The 27,918-nt window shown below is 33.5% G+C and overlaps 2 protein-coding genes across 6 annotated transcripts in view; one reads left to right on the plus strand and one right to left on the minus strand.

Moving 5' to 3' along the window:
• LOC109715935 (DNA polymerase alpha catalytic subunit) overlaps positions 1-9,708 on the plus strand; it is an 18,865-nt gene extending 9,157 nt beyond the window's left edge. The window contains exons 5-32 of the mRNA XM_020241201.1: positions 34-108; positions 341-405; positions 1,055-1,145; positions 1,254-1,439; positions 1,635-1,798; positions 1,915-2,029; positions 2,502-2,681; positions 2,758-2,871; positions 3,377-3,496; positions 3,581-3,904; positions 4,036-4,128; positions 4,296-4,414; positions 4,753-4,825; positions 4,932-4,988; positions 5,309-5,401; positions 5,558-5,680; positions 5,751-5,848; positions 5,946-5,991; positions 6,467-6,580; positions 6,672-6,752; positions 7,331-7,444; positions 7,536-7,625; positions 7,711-7,787; positions 8,107-8,326; positions 8,618-8,671; positions 8,760-8,879; positions 8,973-9,047; positions 9,153-9,708. Coding sequence (XP_020096790.1) covers positions 34-108; positions 341-405; positions 1,055-1,145; positions 1,254-1,439; positions 1,635-1,798; positions 1,915-2,029; positions 2,502-2,681; positions 2,758-2,871; positions 3,377-3,496; positions 3,581-3,904; positions 4,036-4,128; positions 4,296-4,414; positions 4,753-4,825; positions 4,932-4,988; positions 5,309-5,401; positions 5,558-5,680; positions 5,751-5,848; positions 5,946-5,991; positions 6,467-6,580; positions 6,672-6,752; positions 7,331-7,444; positions 7,536-7,625; positions 7,711-7,787; positions 8,107-8,326; positions 8,618-8,671; positions 8,760-8,879; positions 8,973-9,047; positions 9,153-9,299 — 3,228 coding nt within the window. The 3' untranslated portion in view covers positions 9,300-9,708. The remainder of the gene's footprint in view (positions 1-33; positions 109-340; positions 406-1,054; positions 1,146-1,253; positions 1,440-1,634; positions 1,799-1,914; positions 2,030-2,501; positions 2,682-2,757; positions 2,872-3,376; positions 3,497-3,580; positions 3,905-4,035; positions 4,129-4,295; positions 4,415-4,752; positions 4,826-4,931; positions 4,989-5,308; positions 5,402-5,557; positions 5,681-5,750; positions 5,849-5,945; positions 5,992-6,466; positions 6,581-6,671; positions 6,753-7,330; positions 7,445-7,535; positions 7,626-7,710; positions 7,788-8,106; positions 8,327-8,617; positions 8,672-8,759; positions 8,880-8,972; positions 9,048-9,152) is intronic.
• LOC109710528 (nicotinate phosphoribosyltransferase 2-like) lies at positions 1,150-18,628 on the minus strand. Of its 5 annotated transcripts, none has more exons than XR_002216385.1 (17): positions 18,283-18,628; positions 17,855-17,999; positions 17,198-17,317; positions 16,984-17,118; positions 16,845-16,906; positions 16,309-16,384; positions 15,599-15,700; positions 15,046-15,162; positions 14,160-14,218; positions 13,264-13,438; positions 12,643-12,777; positions 12,468-12,566; positions 12,036-12,144; positions 11,548-11,660; positions 11,306-11,458; positions 3,608-3,659; positions 1,150-1,361 (listed from the first exon to the last, which is right to left on the minus strand). XR_002216385.1 is itself a non-coding variant. In XM_020233192.1 (15 exons), the coding sequence occupies exons 1-15, from the start codon at positions 18,459-18,461 to the stop codon at positions 11,381-11,383; spliced, it is 1,704 nt and encodes a 567-aa protein (XP_020088781.1). In that variant the 5' UTR covers positions 18,462-18,628; the 3' UTR covers positions 10,725-11,380. The 5 variants fall into 5 exon arrangements, 1 of the variants encoding a protein (XP_020088781.1); XR_002216384.1 differs by lacking the exon at positions 1,150-1,361 and adding an exon at positions 9,127-9,500 and having other exon boundaries at positions 3,520-3,659; XR_002216386.1 differs by lacking the exon at positions 1,150-1,361 and having other exon boundaries at positions 3,520-3,659.

Here is a 27,918-nt window from a genome sequence, read left to right on the forward strand (position 1 = left end):
GTTTTGTTTTGGGTCATACTTGGTATGCTTTAGAGGAAGTATGCATTTGAGAGGTCTGATTTGTCCACTGGAGAGCAGTATGTTCTCAAGATTAACTATCCATACAAGGTATACAAGCTACAACTAGACTTTGTTATTGCACCTATATTTGCTCCTCTATCAGTCTATCTTCCTTACTAAAAATCCAGCTTAAAATGAAGGTTACCCATGCCTCATCTAATAAACAACCATTTATTCTTCAGTAAAATATGATGATACTTTGTTCTGATTTGATGATTAAACATAAGGTGTTCTCATTGTTTTCAATTTTTAAGTATTCAGACTACATGGCTTTTAACAGGATCCGCCACTTCCAGCAGACCTTAAAGGAAAACATTTCCTTGCATTACTTGGGACACACACCAGGTATGATAACTCATGGTCATTTGAGCCACACTTTTACATATGCATGTAATTGCCATGAACTTTATGCAGCAGAAACTAGCAGAAATTTATTTTCTGTCATTTGAACTGATATGTCCTTGTAGAGAATCAGAACATCAACCCGTCTCAATATTTGAGGCCTTGGTGCAGCATGTATTATGCTTGTGGCTGGTCGTCAACACCAATGTGACACAGCAAATAAATCTATGATTATGTCATTGACAGCTATATGGCAGTCTTCAACTGAAAAACCTTAATCTAAAAGATAGGTTTACCTCTTATATGTAAGAATTTTGTATGCCCTGGCAAATTCTACTCTGCAATTCTTTTTTCTTCGTACTCCTGCTGCATGCGAATATATTGGTGAAGTGTTTAATTATTGAAGTTATTGTTCAGCTATAATTAAGGATCTAGTTATGTCTCGTAATTTCCTGGTCGTCAGGTTTATTATTTGCAGACAATCCAGTTGATAATGACCAATTATTAAATTCAATATAATGGATCATGGGAATAAATAGACAGGCATTTTGAATGCGACATTTTCTGTTTATAAAGGAAAACATGAACGAAAGTTATACTTATTTCATGGTTTATTCAGGCAGAAAGAATAACCCTATTTTTTTCTTTCCAGTGCTCTTGAAATGTTTCTAATCAAAAGGAAAATAAAGGGACCGTCCTGGCTCTCTATTTCCAAATTTGTGACCTGTCCAGCCACTCAAAGGGTACAATCTTCGGCTCATTTGATAGTACTTGTGATTTTGCATACTGTTAATCTGCTGTATTATCTGTCAACTCAATCATATTACATTCCCTTGGTTGGCTTGGAACAGGTCAGCTGGTGCAAATCTGAGATAGTTGTTGACTGTCCCAAGGATATATCTATTTCTACTTCAAAGTCATTGCTGGAAATTCCTACTGTCGTTGTTGCAGCTATCAATCTGAAAACAACCATAAACCCAAAGCACAATATAAATGAGATTGTCTCAGCTTCAGTTATCTGCTGCCACAAGGCAAAAGTAAGTGAGACTGTTTAGATAACCTGTTCTAGAAACCTTCCCTTTTGTTTGGGTCATTGCACAGGATATAAAGTCATATGTATTCTGTTCTTGTAAATTTAAGTATCGTTAGTTGGTTGAGTTTGTTTTTGCATTTGTAGAATAGTATTGAATTTTACTCATTCGCATATTGATTGTGTTTTGATAAATTTTCAGATTGATGGCCCCATGGTGGCTTCAGAATGGAAGAGAAGGGGTATGCTCACCCATTTTACTGTTGTTCGCAAGCTTGAAGGGGGAATATTTCCGATGGGTCTAACAAAGGAGGTTTCAGATAGAAATTCCAAGGCTGGAACAAATGTACTGGCATTAGAAAGCAGGTGGACTACTGTACTGTTCTTAATTTTTTTGGAACTTTTGTACCTTTGAAATCTTAAAATGTTGTGTTTCCCCTGCTTTGCATATATAAAAGCATTAGCTTTTAAACCTCTCGCAGTGAACGCGCGTTGCTAAATCGATTGATGATTGAAATGCACAAATTAGACTGTGATGTTCTTGTTGGACACAATATTTCTGGGTTTGACCTTGATGTTCTTCTCCACCGAGCTCAGGTTTGACTCTTTCATCAAGCTTAATATATCCGGTCTGGCAGGCTAAAATGTGCATCCTCCAACTATAGGTGATTTGCAAATAGTTCCACGATCTTTATTCTTTTGGATTATAACTCCCGACTATTGTACAATTTGATTCCGGAACTAGATGGATTATCAAGGGTCTCAATTCCATCTGAATTTAATGGTCTATATCCATTAAATCTTCTGACCTTTACCAAAATCAGAAGATGTTTTAGTTAGGGTGTCAAAATCCAGAAGATACAATTTAGGAACCTGTTCCCAAATCACCTACTGTTATGTTGTGGGGTTTTGGAGGGGGTGGGGGTTGTTCCATATATGTAAGTTATGATTGATATTGATAGTGAGGATGATAGCAGACATAGTTTCAACCAACCTCCTCCATTTCAACCTTAAGACTATTTACTCTTCAGTTAATTATATATGATGCATTTTTTCCCTTTTAATGCAGGCTTGCAAAGTGCCAAGCAGTATGTGGTCCAAGATTGGCCGTCTTAAGCGCTCTGTAATGCCGAAGCTCAACAAAGGAAGTGGCATTTATGGTTCCGGAGCTAGTCCAGGAATTATGTCTTGTATTGCAGGCCGTCTACTATGTGACACCTATTTGTGCTCACGAGATCTGTTGAAAGAGGTATGTTGAGTTTCTATGTACATACTGTTTGAATTTCTTATTAATACCAACTTTCTAACTCATTTTGTCTATTTAGGTAAGTTATTCTTTGACCCAGCTTGCAAAGACGCAGCTGAACAAAGACCGGAAGGAGATCTCTCCGCATGATATCCCTTCCTTGTTCCAGTCTTCTGGGACTCTTCTTGAATTGGTAGGTTTTACTGCGATAAAAACGTTCTTTATGTACCTTTTCAGTTTATTTAGATTTCTGTTAGGGTTAAAAGAACAAACCCACTTAGTTTTTCTAAATTGCTGTTTCACTCATAAACTTTAATTTGGTGCACAAACAGACCCACTAACTTTATTCCCATTGCAATTTTGCCTACAAAGTTTTGATTTAGGATGGAAAACTGAGTATCAATGTGAGTAAACATAATATGGTTGAAAAAAACCAAATTCTACCTGCTAAAGTTCAATTCGGTAAAACAAAATAAATCATATCATCAGGAAGATAAGTTTGGTTTGCACATCATGGACCGAATTGCAACTGAAAAGAGCAGTGGGATTTGTTGCACCAAATTAATTTAACGGATCAAATTGCAATTTGGAGAATTGTTCTATGTTTTTATGATTTTAACCATTTCTATTATATGCTTACAGCTCAATGATGCTTCCCTTAAATTTCAACTGCGTGTTCTTTTCCTTTATGAAAGTAGGTTGAATACGGTGAGACTGATGCCTGGCTCTCTCTTGAACTGATGTTTCATTTGAGTGTTCTTCCCCTTACTCGGCAATTAACTAATATCAGCGGGAATCTTTGGGGAAAAACTCTTCAGGTAAATGCCATTATGTGGATTCATTTCTACTCAATACTCTCATAATTCAACCAGTGTATCATTTACTATTTCAAGTATCTTTAGGGTGCTAGAGCTCAACGAGTGGAATACCTGCTATTGCATGCCTTTCATGCAAAGAAGTTCATAGTGCCAGACAAGATTCCTGCACGCAATAAAGAGCCAAACTCAGCCAAGCGAAAAATGAATACTGATGCAGATGTTGCGGATGTGGATGAGCTAAATGTAAATGATATCTCTCTTGATAATGATGCACAACATCTGGATCAAGGGAAAGGGAAAAAGGGTCCTTCATACTCTGGTGGCTTGGTTTTGGAACCCAAAAAGGGCTTATATGACAAGTATATACTGCTACTGGACTTCAACAGCCTATATCCTTCAATTATTCAGGTATTAGAGCTTTCCAATGTCCGTGTCCTTATTGCTTTAAGGTTTGCTGATTTTCTTAGTGTGTTACTTATGATTAATAATTGGCATGCTTTATATTCATCAGCTGCTTCGTTGTGCTTTTCTTTTAACAGGAGTACAATATTTGCTTCACTACAGTTGAACGATCTTATGATGGCCTTGTTCCTAGTTTACCATCTTCAAAAACTACTGGAGTTTTACCTGAGGTATCTTTCCAATAGTTTAGTAGTAAGATGGAGAATCAATTTGTAGTTGCTAGACATGTTTTACTGCCAGTAATTTTGCTGTTGATTTTTGTAGAATACTTGGACTTAATTTCTTGTTTTGATAACCTTTATGTTGCATATTTCATCTGATGTATTTGACCCTGCAGTTGTTGAGGAATTTGGTTGAGAGAAGAAGAATGGTTAAGTCATGGCTGAAGACAGCTACTGGTCTCAAAGTTCAGCAACTTGATATTCAACAACAGGCACTGAAGCTCACTGCCAATAGGTAATGATTGTTGCTGCACATTCCATTTTTTTTTTACTTGTACAGAAGTTCACATCTATACGCCTGAAAAATCTGAATATTCCTAGGTACAGATTGATGTATGTACCTGAAAAATTGCATATATGCCCATACTTACAACTACGCCCCTCTTTAAAAGATCTTTTTCTAATGGATAAGGACCCAACCATTGGGTATTTTTGTAGGAAACTGTGCTTTTGAGGTACATAAATATACTTCAGCTTCTGCAGGAGTATACATGTAAATAGTTATTTTGCAGGGATATATGTTAATTTACCCTTTAATAACAGCTAACACATTCTTTTGTCATTTGTTTTCAGCATGTATGGCTGCTTGGGCTTTTCCAATTCTAGGTTTTATGCAAAGCAACTTGCAGAGCTCATAACTTCACAAGTGAGGAGAAACTTCAATTTCCTAAACTCCATATGGAAGAGTACTACTAAACATGTATAATAGCTTAAATAAACGTATCTAAGCAATCCTTAGATGCTTTTTGCAGGGAAGAGAAATCTTGCAAAGTACTGTGGACTTGGTTCAGAATAACTTAAATTTGGAGGTACTTTGGCAAATTTTACTGTTCTAATGTCATTATTCTGATGTCATTGTTAATTAAGGTGATTGATGAATAACAAAATTCTTGCTATAAGCACCTAGTGGGTCTTCTTTTCTCTCAAGGTTTCAAACTCCTAGTTGTTCCCACTGCATCCAACAGCCTCATTTTTTTTTGCGTGCTAAATTCTGTTACACATCGTTGATATTCTTAGGAATTAATTAGTAATTTTGAACTGTTGCTTGTTAACCTGTGTGATAAATTAATGCAGATGTGAGTTTGAATGAACTTTTTTGGTTCATTATTTTATTTGGGTTGTTGGGCAGGTAATTTATGGCGATACAGATTCGATTATGATCTACAGTGGGTTGGATGACATTTCTAAGGCAAAAGCTATTGCTGGAAAGGTCATTCAGGAGGTAACGCTTCTCCCTAAGTGATTATTATTATTATTAAAATTATTAGATGTTTATCTTATCTTCATATCACTTTCGAAGGAGTTTAACATTTGGAAGAGGAAAGTAAGTTCATATCAAATGCATGATACGTTGAATTTTTGTGAACTTCTGATGCAGGTCAATAAAAAATACCGTTGCCTAGAGATTGATCTTGACGGCCTCTACAAAAGAATGCTTCTTCTCAAAAAGAAGAAATATGCTGCTGTCAAAGTGCTTTTCAAAGATGGAACACCATATGAGGTGACGCTGATTACACTTTTGGTCCATAATGGCGTTCAAATGAACATGTCTCACATTGTATTTGGCGCAGGTCATTGAGCGAAAGGGTCTTGATATGGTCCGTCGAGACTGGAGTTTACTATCTAAAGAAACAGGCGATTATTGCCTCAGCCAGATATTATCAGGAGGGTAGGCATTTGCTTTTATGTAATCCAAGTTAAGGGGAAAAAAGAGCAATTTCCAATTTATCTCTTCCAGTTTGGATATGACTTTCCAATTTATACAGGACATGTGAGGATGTCGTGGAGGCAATCCATAGTTCTCTTATGAAGGTCGGAATGCATGTTTTTAAAATCCGTCTTCAAATTCTTACAGTTTCTATTTCTAATTTGAAATGTTTTGTTTCCAGTGGTTTATATGTCTGTCATAGTTGTATATTAATTTTGGGGCATTAATGTGTATACATACGCCTATCAAATCTTCCAAAAGTATACCCACATAATACTCCTGCATTTTCTTAGACCCCCATTGGAAAACCATTATTTTAAATTGAGTCATCAAATTCTTATGACTTTTTATTTGACAACATTTTCTATTAGTAGCACCTTTGCAAGCACAGGGTATATTTATGTACGAAATTAAATTTTTTTAAGGGTATATTTTGAAAATTCATTTTGCCCTGGAAGTGTGGGGGTGTGTATGTGTTATATACATGTCGTTATATGGGTATACATGTTTTCTTACTTTTTTGTTGGGAATTTTCAATCTTTTATATGGCAACATGCTCTTCTCTGTATATATATACAGGTACAAGAGGAAATGAGGAATGGCGAAATAGCACTTGAGAAATATGTTATCACAAAGTCCCTAACAAAACCACCTGAGGACTATCCAGATGCCAAAAACCAGCCTCATGTCCAGGTCAAACCTGTTCTATACTTAATATTATTGATGTTTAGTTAGTATACATTCTATATGCAATCTACTAATATATTTCATGTTTGTGTTATAGGTGGCTTTAAGATTGAAGCAAAATGGCTACTCAGGATGCTCTGCCGGTGATACAGTTCCTTACATTATTTGCTGTCAACAGGTATAAGATGCCTCTTTTTGTTTCCTGCTTTGATGTATATGACAAAGTGTATCTGCTAAGATTCTGGGTGGAAGTGTGAATTACCTTGCTTTCGTTTCGAAGCAGATGAAATATTGATTTGCCGTATAAGCTTTTCGAAATGCTGGCTCAATACATCTGTTTGAAGAAGTACAGCGGCCTTTTCCAATTAAATTTCCTCTACAGCTTCTTGCCATAGCAAAACTGGAAACTTCATATTAGAGCTTCTTTCTTAGGCCGTAAAGTTCATTTTAGTTTTATGGCTGAGCAAAAGCTTCCGACTTCTTTTATTTTTTAAGTTAGATGTGTGGTTTCTATAAGTTTTTGCCTTTTGATGTAAATAAGCTATTTCAGAAGTCAGGCCAAACAAGCACTTATAGCATTTTTTTTGTAACATAATCTAGAGATATGCATTTTAGCATGTATAATTTTCAAATAAAGAATGCAAGACTTGAAAACGACAGGAATATCTTTATGCCATAAGTTAATTCCGCACCAAATTTATTTTCTTTTACAAGCAACCAGACCTGATATTATTTTTTCATCACCATTTTGTCCAGGATAATAGTTCTAGTTCTTCCACCGGAATTGCTCAGAGGGCTAGGCATCCAGAAGAGCTCAAAAGGGACAGTGGCGGTTGGATGATCGACATCGAATATTACTTGTCTCAACAGGTTCCTTTTCTTGTATACCATTACTCGTATTTTTTTCCTTTGTTGAGGGTAGTCTACCTACAAAAAATTTCTAATCTCTTGCTATTTTCAGATTCATCCTGTGGTTTCACGATTGTGCGCTTCCATTCAGGGCACAAGCCCAGCTCGTTTGGCCGAGTGTCTAGGGCTTGATTCATCTAAGGTGCACCTTCACCCTAGTAATTCATCTTTGGTGGTGTTTTCCAGCTCCGTTCTAAATATTTTTCTTTGTGCTTTTTTATGCTTAGTTCCAATCGAAAGTTGTTGAATCTGCAAACCAAGATCCTTCTACCGTGCTTTTATCAGTAACAGATGATGACGAGAGGTAACTATTTTTTGTTTATGTTCGCAAAACTTTGAGAAAGCCTTCTCTTTAGTCGTCATAGTATATAGGAATGTACCACGTGCCATGCCAATCATATGATGACGTGTTAGAATAATAAGTGTAAATCAGGAGCATTTTAGAAATTCCAAGTTTGAATGAATGTAAAAGAAAATTTTTTTTTCACCTTTTTTCCCCCCTATTTGGTGATGCTTGATTAGGATGTACTCTATTTTATGTGGTATAAGTGTTATAGAGAATTTTTTCCAAAGTTTCATATTAAACATTTTTGTTACCGTCCACGAACAAATAATACATGCAGGTATAAAGGCTGTGAGCCACTTCGATTGTCGTGTCCGAGCTGCTCGAGCACTTTCAATTGCCCTCCTGTATCCAGCCTACTTTCTGCTTCAAGTAATAAAAGCCAATCGGATTCACAAACTGAAGAGCCTAGTCACAACTTTTGGCAGAGAATGCGTTGCCCTAGATGTCCAGATGATATCGACGGATCTCGAGTATCTCCAGTCATGCTCGCTAACCAGGTGCCACAACTTTCAGACCTCTCTTATAAGCTTATATGATGGCTAAATTGCAGAAAATCCCCTTATTGGTAATGTTGTGACTTTCACTTCGCCCCTCTAAAATATTGAATATACCTAAACATTACTGCACCTAAACTACAAGATTTTCATCCTGTCACTCTGCTTAGGTTTTAAATTTCAGTAAGGTAATGTGAAAATCATGGTATTTTTAGGGGATTTTACGAAGTCTTATCCATTTATGATCTAGCATTTGCCAAGTTGTAAAACTAACAATCAAAGCTCTATTTGCAGATCAAAAGACAGGCTGATAACTTCATCTCTTTGTACTACAAAGGGTTAATGACGGTAAATAAGAAATTTATAATCTTATTTTAATCGCTGTGTACTAGAAAATACCACAGTTTGTGATGTATTTCTATTTTGGGTCCACCAGTGTGATGATGAACTATGCAAATACACCACCCGCAGTCTGAACCTTCGAGTAATCGGCGATTCTGAAAGAGGAATGGTCTGTCCAAATTACCCACGGTGTAACGGCCATCTTGTAAAACAGGTTAGTGAATGCAGCGTCGAAACTCGATCCATTCATATTTTCCTCGGATTTTGCTTCACATGGTGACTGAATCCCTGTGCAACTCGTTAACAGTACACCGAGGCGGATTTATACCGGCAGTTGTCATATTTCTGTTATGTGTTGGATGCAGCACGGTGCCTCGAGAAGGTTATTTATTTATTTATTTTTTAATCTCAGCCAATATATTCTATTTTTTTTTTCCTTAATCAGTTATTCTATTTGTTACCTGACAGTCTGATGGTGTAACTGCAGTTGGACCTGAAAGCTAGGGCTCCTTTTGAGAAGGAATTTGCGGCGATCCGTGAAGCCGTCAGTTTAGCTACTTCCGTGATACAGAAACTCCGAGATCAGTGCGCCTATGGGTGGGTACAACTGAAGGACCTCACCGTCTCGATCTAAATTTGATCAGAGGCCACTCTCCATCCATGATAGTCTTGTAGCTGCAGAGGTCGATCAGAGATTCGGGCTGTGTTACGAAAAGCAGATTCTCATAACTCAGAAGCCCAACCTCTTCGAAAGATATGCTATATAAAGGTTGATGTCTCGTTGCGAGCCGCAAAAGCGAGTAGAGCTAGCGAGTGATTCAATAATGTGTTACATCTGCCAATTAGAAAGTGAAGGTTAGGTCGTCTCAGCAAATTTTCATCATAGACGGGTTGCGTCAAATCAGGTACGTAACAAAATGGGAATCTGATGTATCTATCCAAGCAGTTCTAGGTATTGTATTCAGAAGGTCACCGGATGTTGTTTTGTACATCATGAAACAAGCCTCCATGAAAATAGACTTATTTGTTTTTTTGCATCTTAATTACAATTGAGTAATATGCTAGGGATGTTTTAAAACGTTGTTTTTATGATTGTCGATGTATCTGGTATGTATGCTGTCTCGCATACCAGCAGTAGCAGCATAGTATTATTTGTGGGAATTCTAAGCATTTTTTCACAGAAAAAAAATGTGGCAAATGTTTTCCAGGTTTTCTACGTTTTACATATTGATGGCATCTAAAATGAATGGTTCGTGGATTCAAAGATTCAAATTGTTATTTGTTACGGAGGCCAAATTATTCTGTCATTTACTGTTGACAGAAACTACCATTCATTCATTGACCGGACTAAGATGGAATATTTTATGGAATCTTACCCTGCAGTAACGGAATATAATGTTTGTAACAAAGTAAAGCAGCAATACATGGACAAATTGATTTCTCATTAGGATGTAGCAGCAAACAAACGGGATAATTTTCTATGGAGTACGGCTATAGTGCTTCCAAAAGCACCAGTCATGTGGGTGCTTCTAATTTTTTGAACTGTAGATAAATTTCTTTGATTATTTCTAATTCTTGGATTAATATTATCTCCTTAGAAAAATTACAAAATCCTAGAGGGAACTTAGCCCTAGTGAGGACCACTATCATTCTAATCCTACAATTCTTGATCCAAAAACTAAAAAGTCAGTTGCATCAATTCCTATATGCTTCCGGGAGCATAATAACTCTACACATTTTCTATGTTATCTAAGCTATAATTATCAAATATATTCCTATAAAAATTCAAATATTAAAAGTTACACCTACAAGATGACCACTCTTAGTTGGTCGGGTTCTTCCCTCATAGAAATTTATTGTTTCAAAAAACTTCTTTAGAATTTATGATTTATGACTTAACTAGAATTACGCAAGATTTAGAATAAAAATATTAGAAATGATAAGTGCTGTTAAGAACAATTAAAAAATTTTTATTCAAGAATAGGATGGTCATTTTGTAAAAGAAAAGTTAACTTTAACTTGACAAATAATGGACAGAATATATTACAAACAACGAAAGTTGGGAAAGACATTTGATAACTAAATTTTATAGAGATAAATATACAATTTCATTGCTATGTAGGGACACATATGCAATTAACCCTAAACAAAACCCACTAACCGTATCAAAGATAATACACACCAAGGAGGGCAATATATATACATCAAAATATCTTAGCATATATTATATTATGACCTTGTTTGGATATCAAACTAAGTTATCCGATGATAGTTTTTTTATATATAACTGGAAGGTAGGAGTTTAATTTTTCACTTCTCCAAAGGGCTTGACATTTATAATTTAGTAGAATAACATATCATCTATGAGGTGATTTATCTTATTTCGAAAAAATAATTTGAAGGCTAAATATGCTATTCTATTTAAGACATTTAACCACACTCCTAGCTTCCAACCATGGTAGAAAATAGTCATATCGAATAAAATATTACTTGCTAACTTATTCTGACATCCAAATATAACCTATGTTAAATCAAAATACCTCAAAAGATCTTAGTATGTTACATTATGTGAAATAATTGTGTGCATGATGCATCAAGTGAAATTATTATGGCCTCATTGCTGTTTGCTTGAAAACATACCTCTATGTAACACACAGTTTCTCGTTTAGATTGCGTTGTTCACATGTAAGTTCTCCACATGTCACATTCACCTGTTTATTGCAGTTCACCAACCGGTGCCTCACTAAGCCACAGGAAGTGGATGAAGTCATATAACTTCGCGCTCACGCTAACCTGGTCGGTTATTAAATGATATTTTGAGTCTGAATTTTTTACTTGTAAGATTCTCCGATTTAGTGAATTGGCGAGAGCGATTGACGTACCTTGTATGGTGTTGGGTTTAACCTCCTCATGTGATCCGGACGCATTTGGTCGAGATGCTGCATACAGCGCTTTCTGATTTTCCCTATTGGTGGTAGTTCTTCCCTTGTTTTATCTGCAGAAGAAAGAAAAGAGTCGAAATTCAAAAACTTGTGCCTAAAAGCTGTTGCTATTTATGACATAAAAGAAAATTGACGAGGCATTGTTTTCACCATGCTTCTGCTCCCATGACTGATACCGTGTCCTAAAATATTGCTAAACTCACAAGAAACTTCTACAATGTCTTCGAGATATAGAAAACTACTCTTTTTTTTTTTAATAAGAGTGGTATGATCCCTGGAACTTATTTAACTTACAAATTTAGTGTAAATGAAAACATTATTCTAGCAGCGCCTATATATAAGAATCTACCGAAATGTCTCAAAAATAAAAAGACAAAAGTTCATCGCATAGAGAAGAAAATAAACTACTAAAGAAAATTGATCCATACGTGAATTTCCAGGCCAATAACATTTTAATAGTTCCTCGATGTGCTGTGGCACAACGTATGCCCTTTTTGACTCGGTAAATGGATGGCGGCACAATATCCTCTCTCCAATCTATTAATTGCAACCAAAAAAAAAAAAAGAAAAAAAAAATCAAATCACTCCAATAAAAAGATACAAAACTAAAATAACTCATTAACATGTTTCCAATAGACCTAAATGTACTGAAAAAACCAAGAAATACTAATTAAGAGATATCCCTAGTTTTGCTTGCTCTCATCATTTTCGCAAGTTATGCAGATATATAAAAATATGTGAATTTTGAGGGGTCAATATATATGGAAAAAAACTCCCTATGCTTAATCATACAATTTTTTTTTTGTCATTTAACTTGCAAATTTAAACCCTTAGCAATCACAAATAAGGTGATCGTGCACCTTTGGAGCTGGCTCATTTTCTCCAGTCATTATATCCACCAACGGGTAGCCCTCTTTTCCATACAACCTGTAACATCGTTTCTTACATGGTATAGAAACCTAAGAAAAAGAAAAAAACAGAAGCAGTTAGGTGCAAAAAAAAACTTCCATTAATTTAACCAAATACCACATGTACCTTTGTTACATCTTCAGAGAGTTTGATGCGTGGCTGATTATTGATTTCCACAAGTTTGAATACACAACCAAGAGCTGCTTGAGCATAGCAAGTGACGAGGTACGTTCCAATGCCAAAGGCATCTACCTCATGACCCTTCATGAAAAGTTAATATGTCATTATGGGTGTGCAACAATAATGAGAAATTATTGCTTGCACTTGATGCACCACATAAGCTGTGCACCGCAGAGTGAGATGCTTTCGATCCAACTACCGAGCTTACTTTTAGAGCAAATAATTTTTAATTGAAGAAAAGGTTGCAACTCTCTGAGATGTGCAGATTGAAGTACAAGATGGATGGATCGTATCTCACAGGGCAATGCATGCAAATGTTGTGCACCGAGTTTAGACAATATTTTCATCGATTGCAGTGTAAGTGAATAAATGGGTGTAAGCTAGTAGAAAAATCTTTGAGAGTGCATGCGCATGTGCACATGCATCCACACACAAATTCCTGGATCAAAGAACTATATTTGCATCAACCCATCCTTAAGGCCAGGGGAGTTGATTACACTTCAGAAATTCAATTGGTAATCAAAGCTGAGAAGATGAAATCCTATTTCTATGTTCAAATATGTTCACCTGCTTGTTCAATGCATCGATAGTTTCCTCATTTAGATCGTTGCTTGCTGTAATATTCATTTTTCCAAAATCAAACACATCAAATTCTTCTTCTATCGACTGAAAGAACTTCCGGGCTTCAGTTGACAAGTAAGCTAAATCACCAGAGTCCAGCCTAATTCCAATTGCTTTATACCTGCATCAAACAATTTTCAACTTGCCAATATGTAATTTTATGATGATAAATTAGTACAGTTGCAATAAGCGCAATAAAAGATCTGTATGTGAAACTGATGACAATATGGAAGCTCAAGGATGTTACAAACATAACATAAGCAGAATCTATACGGGAAAAGAGATATTGCAAACTAGCGTAACGAAATCATCACCTCCAGTTTATCAGGCAACTGCTGCATTTTGTTTTTTTAGTTCAATCATGACTAAAATTAAGAATCATAATTAACAACTGGTATTTTGAAAGCAAAAGCATGTGCCCAGCATCCTTCACCTTAGTTGGTTCCGCATACACAACATCATTGACTAACATTTTCTCTAAAAACAAGAACAATCTCTTACAATCATGCATTATCCGACATTACTGTTTTGTTCCCAAGAATTTTATTAATGCATTTCATGCATAAAACAGGGGAAAAAAGGTAAAATTCGTAATGTATCCTATATATCCTTAACAGAGGGTTGTTTGCGGGAATGAAGCGCTTAGTTAGAAAGCCATTCTATATATACATATATTATATCTGGTGTTTCCTAGGGAATAAAATATGTTAAAGCAGTTCAAAAATGAAAGGTCAAGTTAAATACAAAGAATAGCATGCAAGGACTGAACATACATCTTTGAATGAAAAGATTAATGTGCATGTGAAGAGGTTCTCGAAAATTAGTTGAAGGCTCAAAATTACCCCAAATCATTAAGAGATAAAGCAACTGCACAGAAGTTGGGCACCCCACTCCGGATAACCTGTTGAATGCACATTTAAAGACCAGCTTCTGTATTAGCTAAAATACCAAAAAAGAGATATCTACTATTGGGTATAAAAAGTCAAACTCCAAAGACAGATTACAATAGTATGCCACAGAAATTGTTGACCGATCAAACCTATTTTAATGCAGCAAACGCACTCCAGTCTGTTATATTCTTCTACATTTAAATCATTAAAATTCGGAAAGGGAGATTGGAGTCCTGTAGTCAATAGGAGTTCAGTGCAAGTAGGTCTTTCTAAACTTCTAATTTGAACCCACGCTACATATTGTATGTATTGGATGGTTGCTCAATTGTTCCTAATTATATTAATACCGTATCTGTCTCAAAAGCTCATTGTAAATAGCTAATGTAGTGAAATCCAAATATCCAATCACTGTTGCTTAAGTGTAAGTGCTAATTCATGTAGTGCGCCACATATTAGTACTTCAAATAGATATAGACAGCTAGATGCACAACATAAGATTGTTTGGGGCAAGACAGGTATTAAAGCTTATATGATATATTGCTTTCGGCTGGTAGTCAAGTACAACTGGATGGCTGTTAAGTGCTATATTGACAAGCCAAACTAAAATCTGCATGTATCCCTGAAATATGACAATTTAATACCATAAAAAAAACACTCATCCTTATGACAAAATTCAATACACAGAGGAAGATTTTGTGATAATTTGCATACATAGATCACAATGGAAGAAACATTAATGGGTTGGAGTAGAAGGACAAAAAAATGGTTTGACAATCAACAGTAGATAATTAAATGATGGGAAGAATAGAAGGTAAGAGCTACATAAACATCAACTTACATCATATGTATCCACAAGTGCTAGAAAGTTTTTTGGAAAAGCCAAAGCATATGATGTGAATGCCGCCAGCTCACTTTGATTAGTCTCCCCAAAGACACCATGGAGTGATTTTGCCCGCTGAAAGCATGTACTTTGTAGTAATTATAATAATTTAAAAAGAAAAGGAGTACAACAATCAGAAGTTTAACACCCTCATTGTACAAACTTGCATCATCCAGCTTTACAATTATTACTAAAAGCTAGCTCTAATCATTTTCAGTATTAGTAGCTTGTCCATTTGAGTGTGAATGGTGTTTTCCTCAACACAAGAAGAATATCAATAGGTTGGTACTATAAACTATGCAAATATGCATATGTAATTGTGAGCCTGTGACAACTATAAATCAAATTTAATTGTATCATTAATCAATCATTGGTGCATATCTATTTGTTCAGTAATAATTCATTTAATAAGTAAAAGATATTGAACATAATGGTTTCAGCTCTGTTTTATTTACAAGGGGGAAAAGAAACGTGAGATTGCAGATAAATTATGCTATAACCAATTAACCACCTGAATTTTGTTCAGCCAATTCTGCACCAAAGTTACAAAATCTTCACATGTGCTTGAACCATCATGAGATAGAAGTGCTTTGTCAATAATCTCATCAAGGCTCTTGATAAAAAGTAAAAAAATTGAATGTTAGAGCAGCAGATGCATTACACACAATAGCAAGATAAAAATAGCAAATATCATAATAACAGCGAGAGAATATCATGTGCAGGACGAACAAGGCATGAAAACATAAAATATTATATCTTTCTGAAAAGGCAATTAGAATTTCCAGTTTGTCCCAAATAAATCTAATCCAGGTTCATTTTTGCATTTAGGAATGGCTTCCTGTTGCCTAACCATAAAGAGACAAAAAGAATAATCAGTGAGAGCGTGTTTTCATCAGATCTTTAAAGTTGATTGACTGGGTTTCTGGTCCGGAATCTATTTTATCATCATTTACAAGCAAACATAGTCTGGTAGTAGTTTAAGAGACAATCAAAAGCCCCATAGAGTTTAAGATTTTGGATCAAATAACTTTGAAAAAGGACCATTATCTGGTGTTTCTCTCCAGTAATAACAGAATATCAAAGAATATGTGCCAACAAAATTCTAAAGCAAGTGTGACTGTGAGATTAATTCCATGGAAAGTAGTGCGACTGTGAGAGATATCTATTGACCATTATGTTCTGGAAAGCTGATGTATAAGGATTACAAGTAATTTCTCCAACCATGTAAGAGCTGACAAAAGCATGTGAATGAGTCCCGCGAAGTGGTATCCCGAACAATCTTCCTGCTTCAACGTTGCTGTCAACATAAGGTGATTCAGCTTTCTCATTATACCAAAATAGCTAAATAAAATTACTAACTATAAAAATAAAAAAACTCCTTTCCTATGATCATAAAGCTATTTCACATTCAAGCGGCATCTAGTAATGTCATTACTTTTTTGCCTTACATCCTTTATTGATGCTGTGTTTCAACAGGAAAGATCTTCCTTGGAGATAAAGATTACACATAATAAGAAATAGCCAGGAAACCTAAAAAATGAGGCAAGTCCCAGGGCTTATTATCTGAACTCTTAAGAATATCAAGAACAAAGAATGCAACACAATCAAACGTTATTTAGACTAAAGAGAAACTTTTTCACAGAATATACATAGAACATACAGTGCACCATCAAGGAAATTGATTCACTCAACGGTCCAAACAAAAAAGAGTACAAAGGTCCCTACGATATGGCGTTCAGTGTATCAACAGAAAAAACCTTGTGGCATCAAATCCGCCCATATAGCAATATCTTGAGGCGCTTATTCCTCCATCAGGCCCCTAAGATTGTGAAATCAAAGTTATGAACATATAGGTTTAGACCTTTTAAATAAACTTAAAAAGTTATTAACAGCTACCTGTGCCCGCCGAAGTCCAAATTCAAGCAAGGTCTTTGACTTTCCAGCAACAAGTCGGTGTCTTGCAGCGTTTGTAGTAACTAAAGAGGCATAATTGACAAGACATAGGAAAGGAGTTTCGAGCAGCTGGACTACCTGGAAAGATATCACACATTAAATTATCATGCATGTTTAGGATTTACTCTCAACATGTAAAATTAACAATGGAACTTACAGCTACTGGCCCTTCAATCCTCATCAAGGGAATCTTAGGGAACACAACAGAACCCTCAGGAATGGCATAAACCTCAACATCAGAGCAGTCAATTGACCTCAGATAGTCAAAGAATCCATCCTAAAGGAGGAAAAGAAAATATCCAACATCATGTTGTATTATCAAAACTCTCAAGTGAAAACAAAATAACCTATAGAACAGACAACTAAATTAGCGGCTAATTATTGAGTGTCTCCTATATAATGTAGGAAACCAAGATAAAGAAGGACAAAGAGTAAGAGATATATCGCAAATAACTAGAGAGGATATATCGCAAATAACTAGAGAGTTGTGATGTTCCGACAATGTTGAGGCATATGAAACGTATAGAAGTTGCGAATTATGTATGAGGATTATAACATGCCTTACGTAACTAGAGCTCTACTAAGTGACAAATTTTTAGACTTTCTTGTAACTTCTTTTCCAAATCTTGCTAAGAATACATGTTTTAACCTCCTATGGAAAAGCACACCCACATGCTATTATGATATCAAATTGTTCTAACATATTCTTCTCAGCAATACCACTGGTATATGTAGAGGCAACAGATTATAAAAGTTAAGAAAAGAGTGCATAACATGGAATAGTAGCTAGTAGATAAAAACATGGTACTCATACCTCACACGTCGGCATGGCCGACCGCAAGAATGAGATCTCCTCCTCCTTCAATTTGAAATTAGCGACAAATCTTATGCATTCTTCGAGCCCGCCAAAGATGGTATATTCACCTCCAAACGGATTCTTCCGGAAGTACAGATCAAAGCTGAAACAGAATCAAACTCACAACCAATATCAACATATATTGTTTAATCAAATCCACCTCCTCTCGCCATCCAAATCATTCGTTCTTTCACCAGGGAGCGTAATATCCCACTCAAAATCGTAAATAAAACAAATCCTAAGCAAATCAATCAAAGCGAGCTAACAAATCAAAGCAATTCAAATCGCCAAACTCATCCAAATCAATCATTTCAACATCCCTAGGGCATCAAATCCATCACCCAACCCACAAAAAAGGGAGCGGAATCGAGAGGATCAGCGCTCACACAGCTCGGTCGAGATGCTTCCCCGCTTTCCAATAGGCGTAGGCCATGGTGAACTGGTAGAGATCGGCGAGGAGGGGCGTCACCATCGGATTCGTCGGCATCGGCGGCGGGGGCGGCGATCGCCGGTCCTCCTCGATCGATCCGTTCGGCACGGCGATCGACTCCGAATCCGGCTCCATCAGTGCTCCGATCGTCCTTTCTCGATCTCCCTCGATCGCTCTCGATCGATCTCCTTTTCTAGGGTTTTTGCAGAGAAAGAGAGAGGAGAATATATGCTATGGTGAATGCAGTGATAAGCGGTAGCAGTGACATGGCGGGGAGAAGCGGTGCTCAAAATGAAACAGCTTCCCAATTCAGTCCACGTAGTTCCAAACGGGGACAGGTACATGCGGGGACTCGTCGTGGACCTTTGTCCACGTAGGCTTATAAAAAAAATTTAAAAACAATTCTTTTTTTATATTTATAAAATTACAGTAATTAATTGCATATAACTCCCTGTAAATATATCGAATAACAAATATATCCCTACAGAGCTTAGCTTTTTATTTTTGTCCTTATAAAAGTCTTAATGTTTTCAAATATACTCTTGCTGTTAGAATCCGTTAGAAAATATAGTTAATTATACGTAAAATATTTAATCCTGATTAGTGAATGAGTTAAATTAACTTTTTTACCCTTCTTATATTATTAGATAAAATATTTTTTTAGGAGAAAATTTCTACCGGTTTCTAACAGTTGGAATTTTTAGAGAGATATATTTGTTAGGACAAAAATATCATTTCACTTATCTGTTGTTAAAAAATAAATAGTACTTTAATGGTGACAAATCAGAGGGACAAATATGAATATTACCAGACTTTTGTAGGGATAAAAATAAAAAGTTGAATTTTATAAGAATATATTTGCTATTCGATATATTTACAAAGAGCTGTATGCAATCAACCCCAAAAAAGGCTATATGCTTTTTTGGTAGCGTCTCTAACGGTAATTCTAAAACTAAAATATTTGAGGAGAAAAGATTATAAACATTTTCTAATTTTTTTGAATCTTTTAAAATATAAAATGATATTTTAATCACCATATTATTTAATTGGACTTTAACGGTACACTAAGTAGTTATAAATCTTACACTCCTCTCACCTAAGGATTCTTAATCTCTACTTGTTATATCAATCTTTTTTAACCAAAAATTCAAAGAATTTTGTAAATTCTAAAATATTTAGGGTGCAAAATTTACATCTAGCTAGAAGTGTATATGTACCATTTTCCTAACTAAAAAATATCTATTTTATATTTTAAAAAGCCTAAAAATTTTAAAATACTTTTTTTTTTACTTAAAATAATAGTGACAACCGCGGAAGAGAAGTATAGAAGAATATAAGTATGAAAGCATATTACTTCTGTAAAAGTGGCAACCGCAATTTAACAGCATAAAAAGAGAGAGGAATGGAAGCGCTTTACCATTTTTGAATATTTTAAAGTGTAAAATAAGTTTTTTTAGCCACCATATTTCCAAACTAGATTGTATACATACCGCTAATTTTCTCCTAATTGATTTTGTTAAATTAAATTTTGATAAAAAATTATTTTTCTTTTGTCATTTGTTTAATAGAGATGAGAGCTCCTCAATTTGAAGCCATTCTATAATAATTTCCTTCTTTTTCTGGATTTATTTCTCCTGGACTTTTAATAATTTTAATTTAATTATGTTAGTTCCTAATTTAAAATTTTAATTAAAATTAATAATTTAGTAAACTATTGGGCATTTGGAATCAAAATTTTTATCTAATAAAATATTCATGAGATCATTAAAGTTACCTAGCATAGTTGGTTAAAGACTTGATGATCAACAAGTAGATCTCAAGTTTAAAGCCTAATTATTTCATATTTTTAGCTATATTTTTTTCAAAACAACAAAAAAAATAGACAAGTTACTACTTTTCTATATATATGCGTCTGGTATACTTCTGGAAGCACGGAGCGTTCCATGCTTTTAAGTTGTTTTCGATGTTTGGACTTTCGAATCGACGATCGGCTCCGTTAGACTTGATCTAGAGTATTTGAAGTATCTAGAAAATAAATTTTGCGATTTTTCGATATCATTTGCCTAGTAATCGAAGTGGCTCAAAATCAACGGCTGAAAATAAAAAACTTACAAAATATGATGATATGACATTAAAATTTTAGATCAAAGTTATTAATCTTGTTTTATATGGTATAAAGAATTTTCTGTCAAAATTTCATGTGATTTGAATATTTCTACACTGTTAAACTTGTAAACGGCTCACCACGGTCATTAAAATTATTGATTTTGAGCCCCTTCGATCACTAGGCAAATGATATCGAAAAATCACAAAATTTTATTTTCTAGACACTTCAAATACTCTAGATCAACTCTACCGGAGCCGATACTTCATCGAAAAGTCCCAACACTGCGAAAGGCAACTGACAAGCACGAAAAGCTCCGTGTCTTTCCAGAAGCATACCGGCCCACTCTATATAATATATATATATATATATACTATATATATTTAGTGTTTGGGGTCAATTTTTTCAAGAGAAGGTGTGACTCTTCACGCTCCCTCTCTTCTCTCTCTCTCACTTCCTCTCATCTTCTCTCCTCTCTCTTTAAACCTTTTTCTCGCGGCGAATTTTATCCTTATTTTTTTTCCTACGCAACTTTTTCTACTTATTTTCCATATTTTTCTCTAAAAAGAGTTATTTGGTTCCTCAAAAAAATATGAATTTTTTTTAAAAAAATTCAAGGAAAATATTTTATCTAATTTTTCATCCATTTAGTTCCAAAAATAAATGGAATTTTTTTTTAAAAAAAATCCATATTTAATGGAAACCTAATATTTTTGTTTTTTGAAAAAAAAAAAGGAAAACACTAGTTTTCTACAAAATCTGAAAAAAAAAAAGTTTTTCTTAGAATCAAATGAATAAAAAATTGGAAAGAGGATTTTCCATGAAAATTTTTTTTAATAAATTTTTTTTTCATATTTTTCTAAGGAACCAATTGTAGTCTCTAAAATCTTCACTATAATCATCTAGTGTTTTTTTCGCTCTTCTTGCTTCGCTCTTTTACAATTCGGGACTTTTCAGTCTTCTAACTCTTTTAGGCATCGCAGACTTTATGAATATCCTTCGAACTGAAGCTTGGCAGATTTGAAGATAGGGATGTTTTGATATAGTTCAAGAGATGAAAATTAAAACAAAAGTACAGTCTGGATGATTGTTTTTGTCTATGATCTTCTCCAACAAGGCACTAAATAAAGATAACAATACTATGGTAGATGCTATTCTCACTTTAGGTGAGATGGAATAATAATTAATAACACTTCTATCCTATTCCTACTAATTCTCACTATTATCAATCAAATGCGGTGAAAATAATGCTTACAATTGCAATTTTTTGAGATATGTTTCACTAATTTTAGAAGATAATTTTTCAAAAATTAATATTTACAGAGCTAAATTTAATATTGTCAGAATAGGTACATTATATCTAGTTACTATTTGAATTTTTTGCACTGACAATACCAAAATTTGCAATAAAAATATCAATTTCCATTTTTCAAACCATATATTTAAAAACAATAGTGGGTATAGTGTACCTAACTTATTACCAGCCCTTCTTTTGTCTGATTGTTGAGAAAAGAAAATGACAAAAGCAATGTGCCAGTTATGAGTTATATATAACCATGCAATAATAGAATGAGTTATGAGTTAGGATGGTCCTGTAATAATAATATAATGAATTATGAATTATTATTATTATTATTATTATTATTATGACAACAATCAATTCATGCATGAAAACAACATGTTGCATTACTTCATCTCTATGCCTTGCAAACAATTTGTGCCAAATTAAACCCCATTTAGAGCAAACAATAATAAGATTACCGACCGTATCTAGTGCAGTTGTGATTAGTGAGTGAGTGCGACGCCCTATTTCCTAGGAGGTCCTCCACTCTAGAGTTATTTTTGTCCTAAACTAGCTCAATCCTTCTAACTTCCTGAGTCTAGTCATTTTCCAAAATATTATAATTGGATTAATGATTCAAGTCTACTCTATCTTCTGTATAGAACTATTCCAAAATTTGGAAGGGCTACATTCTTCCCTCTTTAAGTCTTGACGTTTTCGTCAGACTTAAGCATACTCGCAAATACCAAACGACATGAGATTCATTTTGCCAATCTTAACTAACCTTATAGGGAGCGGTGCTACACCTGCAAAGATCGCCAATCGGGGAGCATTGCTCTACTCGTTATATAATTCTAAATCAATGGAGACTTATTTTATATTTTGGCTCGTGATTATCACTGATACCAGCTGTGACGAACAGCTTTTCAGAAAGATCATTTATCTTAGAACTACTCTAACTTGAGTTAGAGTTTCTAGCAAAAACTTGAGGAGCTCTCCGTCTACTCTCATCTGTCTAAACAACACTATATTAAAAAAATAATTAATGAAAATCAATAAGAAAATTTGATCCGTTTTATTAATTTTGAATCCATTATTCTTTAAAAAATGTGGAGTCTACAATGTGAAAAAAGATTCTAGGATTGCAACCCTTAATCAAAGGATAGTAATACATTTTTTTTGGATTAATTTTAATTAAAATAACTATTATGTCACTCTTTTTTCGAAGATAACTATTATGTCACTCTTTTTTTAATTAAAATAAAAAAATTGCATAAACCGTGAGGGATAAAGTTATAAATTTTGAATTGAACGTTGTAATCCTACAATTCTTTTTGAATTGTAGCACTCTTTAAGTAATAGATCCAAGCTTAGTAGTGCTTGGCCTAACATTCGAGAAATTGATTTATGTAGAATTAATTTTAATTTAGAAAATTGATTCTCTAAGTTTGATTAATTCTAGCAGGAAATTCATTTTTCTAAAGTGACAATTTTTTTTATGTTTACAAGTAATGAATTTAAATTTTAAAATTTTAATTTAAAATCTGAGTNCTATATATATATATATATATATATATATATATATTAGTGTTTGGTCAATTTTTCAGAGAAGGTGGGACTCTTCACCTCCCTCTCTCTCTCTCTCTCTCTCTCTCTCTCTCTCTCTCTCTCTCTTTAACCTTTTCTCCGGAATTTTTATCCTTTTTTTCTAGCAATTTTTCTACTTATTTTCCATATTTTTCTCTAAAAAGAGTTATTTGGTTCCTCAAAAAAATATGAATTTTTTTAAAAAAAATTCAAGGAAAATATTTTATCTAATTTTTCATCCATTTAGTTCCAAAAATAAATGGATTTTTTTTTAAAAAAAATCCATATTTAATGGAAACCTAATATTTTTGTTTCTTGAAAAAAAAAGGAAAACACTAGTTTTCTGCAAAATCTGAAAAGAAAAAGTTTTTCTTAGAATCAAATGAATAAAAAATTGGAAAGAGGATTTTCCATGAAAATTTTTTGTAATAATTTTTTTTTTCATATTTTTCTAAGGAACCAATTGTAGTCTCTAAAATCTTCACTATAATCATCTAGTGTTTTTTTCGCTCTTCTTGCTTCGCTCTTTTACAATTCGGGACTTTTCAGTCTTCTAACTCTTTTAGACATCGCAGACTTTATGAATATCCTTCGAACTGAAGCTTGGCAGATTCGAAGATAAGGATGTTTTGATATAATTCAAGAGACGAAAATTAAAACAAAAGTACAGTCTGGATGATTGTTTTTGTCTATAATCTTCTCCAACAAGGCACTAAATAAAGATAACAATATTATGGTAGATGCTATTCTCACTTTAGGTGAGATGGAATAATAATTAATAACACTTCTATCCTATTCCTACTAATTCTCACTATTATCAATCAAATGCGGTAAAAATAATGCTTACAATTGCAATTGTTTGAGATATGTTTCACTAATTTTAGAAGATAATTTTTCAAAAATTAATATTTACATAGCTAAATTTAATATTGTCAGAATAGGTACATTATATCTAGTTACCATTTGAATTTTTTGCACTGATAATACCAAAATTTGCTATAAAAATATCAATTTTCATTTTTCAAACCATATATTTAAAAACAATAGTGGGTATAGTGTACCTAACTTATTACCAGCCCTTCTTTTGTCTGATTGTTGAGAAAAGAAAATGACAAAAGCAATGTGCCAGTTATGAGTTACACATAACCATGCAATAATAGAATGAGTTATGAGTTAGGATGGTCCTGTAATAATAATATAATGAATTATGAATTATTATTATTATTATTATTATTATGACAACAATCAATTCATGCATGAAAACAACATGTTGCATTACTTCATCTCTATGCCTTGCAAACAATTTGTGCCAAATTAAACCCCATTTTGAGCAAACAATAATAAGATTACCGACCGTATCTAGTGCAGTTGTGATTAGTGAGTGAGTGCGACGCCCTATTTCCTAGGAGGTCCTCCACTCTAGAGTTATTTTTGTCCTAAACTAGCTCAACCCTTCTAACTTCTTGAGTGTAGTCGTTTTCCAAAATATTATAATTGGATTAATGATTCAAGTCTACTCTATCTTCTATATAGAACTATTCCAAAATTTGGGAGTGCTACATTCTTCCCTCTTTAAGTCTCGACGTTTTCGTCAGGCTTAAGCATACTCGCAAATACCAAACGAGGTGAGATTCATTTTGCCAGTCTTAACTAACCTTGTAGGGAGCCGTGCTACACCTGCAAAGATCGCCAATCGGGAAGCGTTGCTCTACCCGTTATATAACCCTAAATCAATGGAGACTTATTTTATATTTTGGCTCATGATTACCACTGATACCAACTGTGACGAACAGTTTTTCAGAAAGATCATTTATCTTAGAACTACTCTAACTTGAGTTAGAGTTTCTAGCAAAACTTGAGGAGCTCTCCATCTACTCTCATGTGTCTGAACAACACTATATTAAAAAAATAATTAATGAAAATCAATAAGAAAATTTGATCCGTTTTATTAATTTTGAATCCATTATTCTTTAAAAAATGTGGAGTCTACAATGTGAAAAAAGATTCTAGGATTGCAACCCTTAATCAAAGGATAGTAATACATTTTTTTTTGGATTTAATGTTAAGAAAACAAGAGAAAAATATGATGGGGAAGAAGAATCTAACCAATGGATTCGAAGATAACTATTATGTCACTCTTTTTTTAATTAAAATAAAAAAATTGCATAAACCGTGAGGGATAAAGTTATAAATTTTGAATTGAACGTTGTAATCCTACAATTCTTTTTGAATTGTAGCACTCTTTAAGTAATAGATCCAAGCTTAGTAGTGTTTGGCCTAACATTCGAGAAATTGATTTATGTAGAATTAATTTTAATTTAGAAAATTGATTCTCTAAGTTTGATTAATTCTAGCAGGAAATTCATTTTTCTAAAGTGACAATTTTTTTTTATGTTTACAAATTATGAATATAAATTTTAAAATTTTAATTTAAAATCTGAGTCAAAATTAAAATTTTTTATTAAATTTAAAATCTAATTTAAAATTTAAATTTTAAAAATTAAAAATTAAAATTTAAATTTAAAATTTGAAATTAAAAATCTGAATTTATATTTAAAATTTTAATTTTAATTTAAAATTTGAGTCCAAAAGCAGAATTAGATTTTGAGAAGCAAATTTTAATTGCTTCTGATTTTGGGCCTATAAAATCATAATTAAAATTAATTCCAAGAATCAAAATCAAAATTTGAAAAAAAAAAAAACCAAATGCTCTATTGAAAAAAAATATATATTTTTGACTCTAAAATCACTTTCTATAATCTAGGCTAAGCACCCTCTTAATAAAGTGAATTAGACTATCATGTGGACTTCATTATTTATTNAGTTTTTATTTTTTTTTTTTTTTTTTTTGGCATTTTTAGTATTCAAAAACCAAAAAGTCAAGAGTTGGCGTTTGGACGAGGGAAAAATTCTACTTGATTTTTTTTTTTGGAGAGATAGGTAGCACGCTACTCGCTTCGTTTATTTCATTTGAAAAATAAACTTAGCTGAAAATGTGAATCAATTAGGATTCGAACTTAAGTCTCGAGGGTACCAACCACCAAGTTCTTTGCCATTTGCTCTAAGGACTGTCGGTTAAAAAAAAAAAAAAAAATTCTACTTGTACACTCCAAAATGGGGGGTGTGGAGTAAAAAAAATTGATGTAACAATTAAAAAAATTAATGACCCTTAGATAGAGTAAGTGTAAGATAAACACCCTATTTTGAGGTACACCAGTAGTATTTAGGAATGCAAATGAGGAGGATCTGGCGATGGAGCCCCGCTTTCCTTCCCGCTCCAACTATCAAAATTCTGCCCCGACTACCAAAATCCCATCCCGCTTCCCGCCCTATATCCATGACGGATCATAAAATATTATTCCTCAGTTCGCTAGCTTGATAACCCACCTCCCGCTCGTGCCTCGAATAATATTTTGTAAATATAAATCAATAAATTTTTTAATAATAATAAATAATATTATCAAGTTATATATAATTAACAATATCCACTATAAAAATAAAAAATATCAATCACAATTCGCAATAAAAAATAAAAGTTTCAAATATATGCATATTAAAAAAAAAGTTTACTAGACTTATAACACCAACTCAAGAAATAAGAGCACTAATTTATTCATAGTTGATTTTTTTTTGATAAATATATTATTTTTTAGAATTATTTTTTAAAAATATAAATAATTTTCGAGGCTGATTCAGGCAGATTAAGAGCGAATCAAGATTTTTTCTATTTTCTCTCTCGAATCAGCCTCTGATCATAAAGATTATTCCGTTTTCAATTTCGAAGCTATTTATTTTTTTTCATTTACTGTTCCATTCGAAGCGATACCCGAATCCATTTGCACTCCTAGTGGCGGCATTGCTCTAGTAGGTGGTGCCCACCCTTTTAAGTAAAAGTATATGAAGAGCCCCTTAATGGTAGACATTTTTGAAATTGCTCTCTCAACTTTAATTTTTATTAGGATCCCCTCACCTTTTAATTTTTTGAAGTTAGAAAAATTTTAAAACTTTATGGTTCTATTATGTATTAGCCATTAATTATTTTAATTTTATTTTCTAACAAATAATTAAAATTATTAATTTTTGCGCACTTAGAAATTCAAAAAAATTAAAAATTTTTTAAAAAGTTGCCTATAGTTGAGGAGTCTCCATACAATTTTAGCATAAATATATTAATATTTTTTTCCTGTCTTTTCTTTTATTTTCTTTCCTATTTTCTCAGCCTTTCTTGTTTTCTTTTCAAAGCACTCAATTATTTTATGAAAAAACTTTAAATAATTTTAAAATTTGAAAGCTAAGATGTGTCAATCAAATGTTTCAAGCTGAAGGGGTAATTTCAAATTGCCTATAGTTTTTTACAATAAAATATTAATATTTCTTTTTATTTTTCCAATTTTCTCGTGCTATTTTTTACCTTCCAAAGCAGTGAAGCACTCAATTATTAGTTTTTTGAAAAAAAATTAAGTAATTTGCAAAATTAAAAATTTAAGGGGTTTCAATCAAAAAGATCTAAGCTGAGGGGGCCATTTCAAACTTTCCTATAGTGGAAGGGTTTCCATACATTTTTACCATAAAATATTAATATTTCTATTTTTTTTTTCCAATTTTCTCAGCCTATCTTT

Source organism: Ananas comosus, linkage group 1 (genome assembly GCF_001540865.1).
Source record: "Ananas comosus cultivar F153 linkage group 1, ASM154086v1, whole genome shotgun sequence".
In the NCBI taxonomy this organism is placed as follows: domain Eukaryota; kingdom Viridiplantae; phylum Streptophyta; class Magnoliopsida; order Poales; family Bromeliaceae; genus Ananas; species Ananas comosus.

What these genes read in the sequence shown, in the direction of transcription:
- LOC109710528 (XM_020233192.1), bottom strand. Translation starts at nt 18,461, where the DNA reads ATGGAGCCGGATTCGGAGTCGATCGCCGTGCCGAACGGATCGATCGAG. An exon ending in AAGCATCTCGACCGAGCTGT is followed by an intron (nt 18,000 to 18,282) that starts GTGAGCGCTGAT and finishes ATTCTGTTTCAG; the next exon opens with CTTTGATCTGTACTTCCGGA. An exon ending in CGGCCATGCCGACGTGTGAG is followed by an intron (nt 17,318 to 17,854) that starts GTATGAGTACCA and finishes TTCCTCCTTTAG; the next exon opens with GATGGATTCTTTGACTATCT.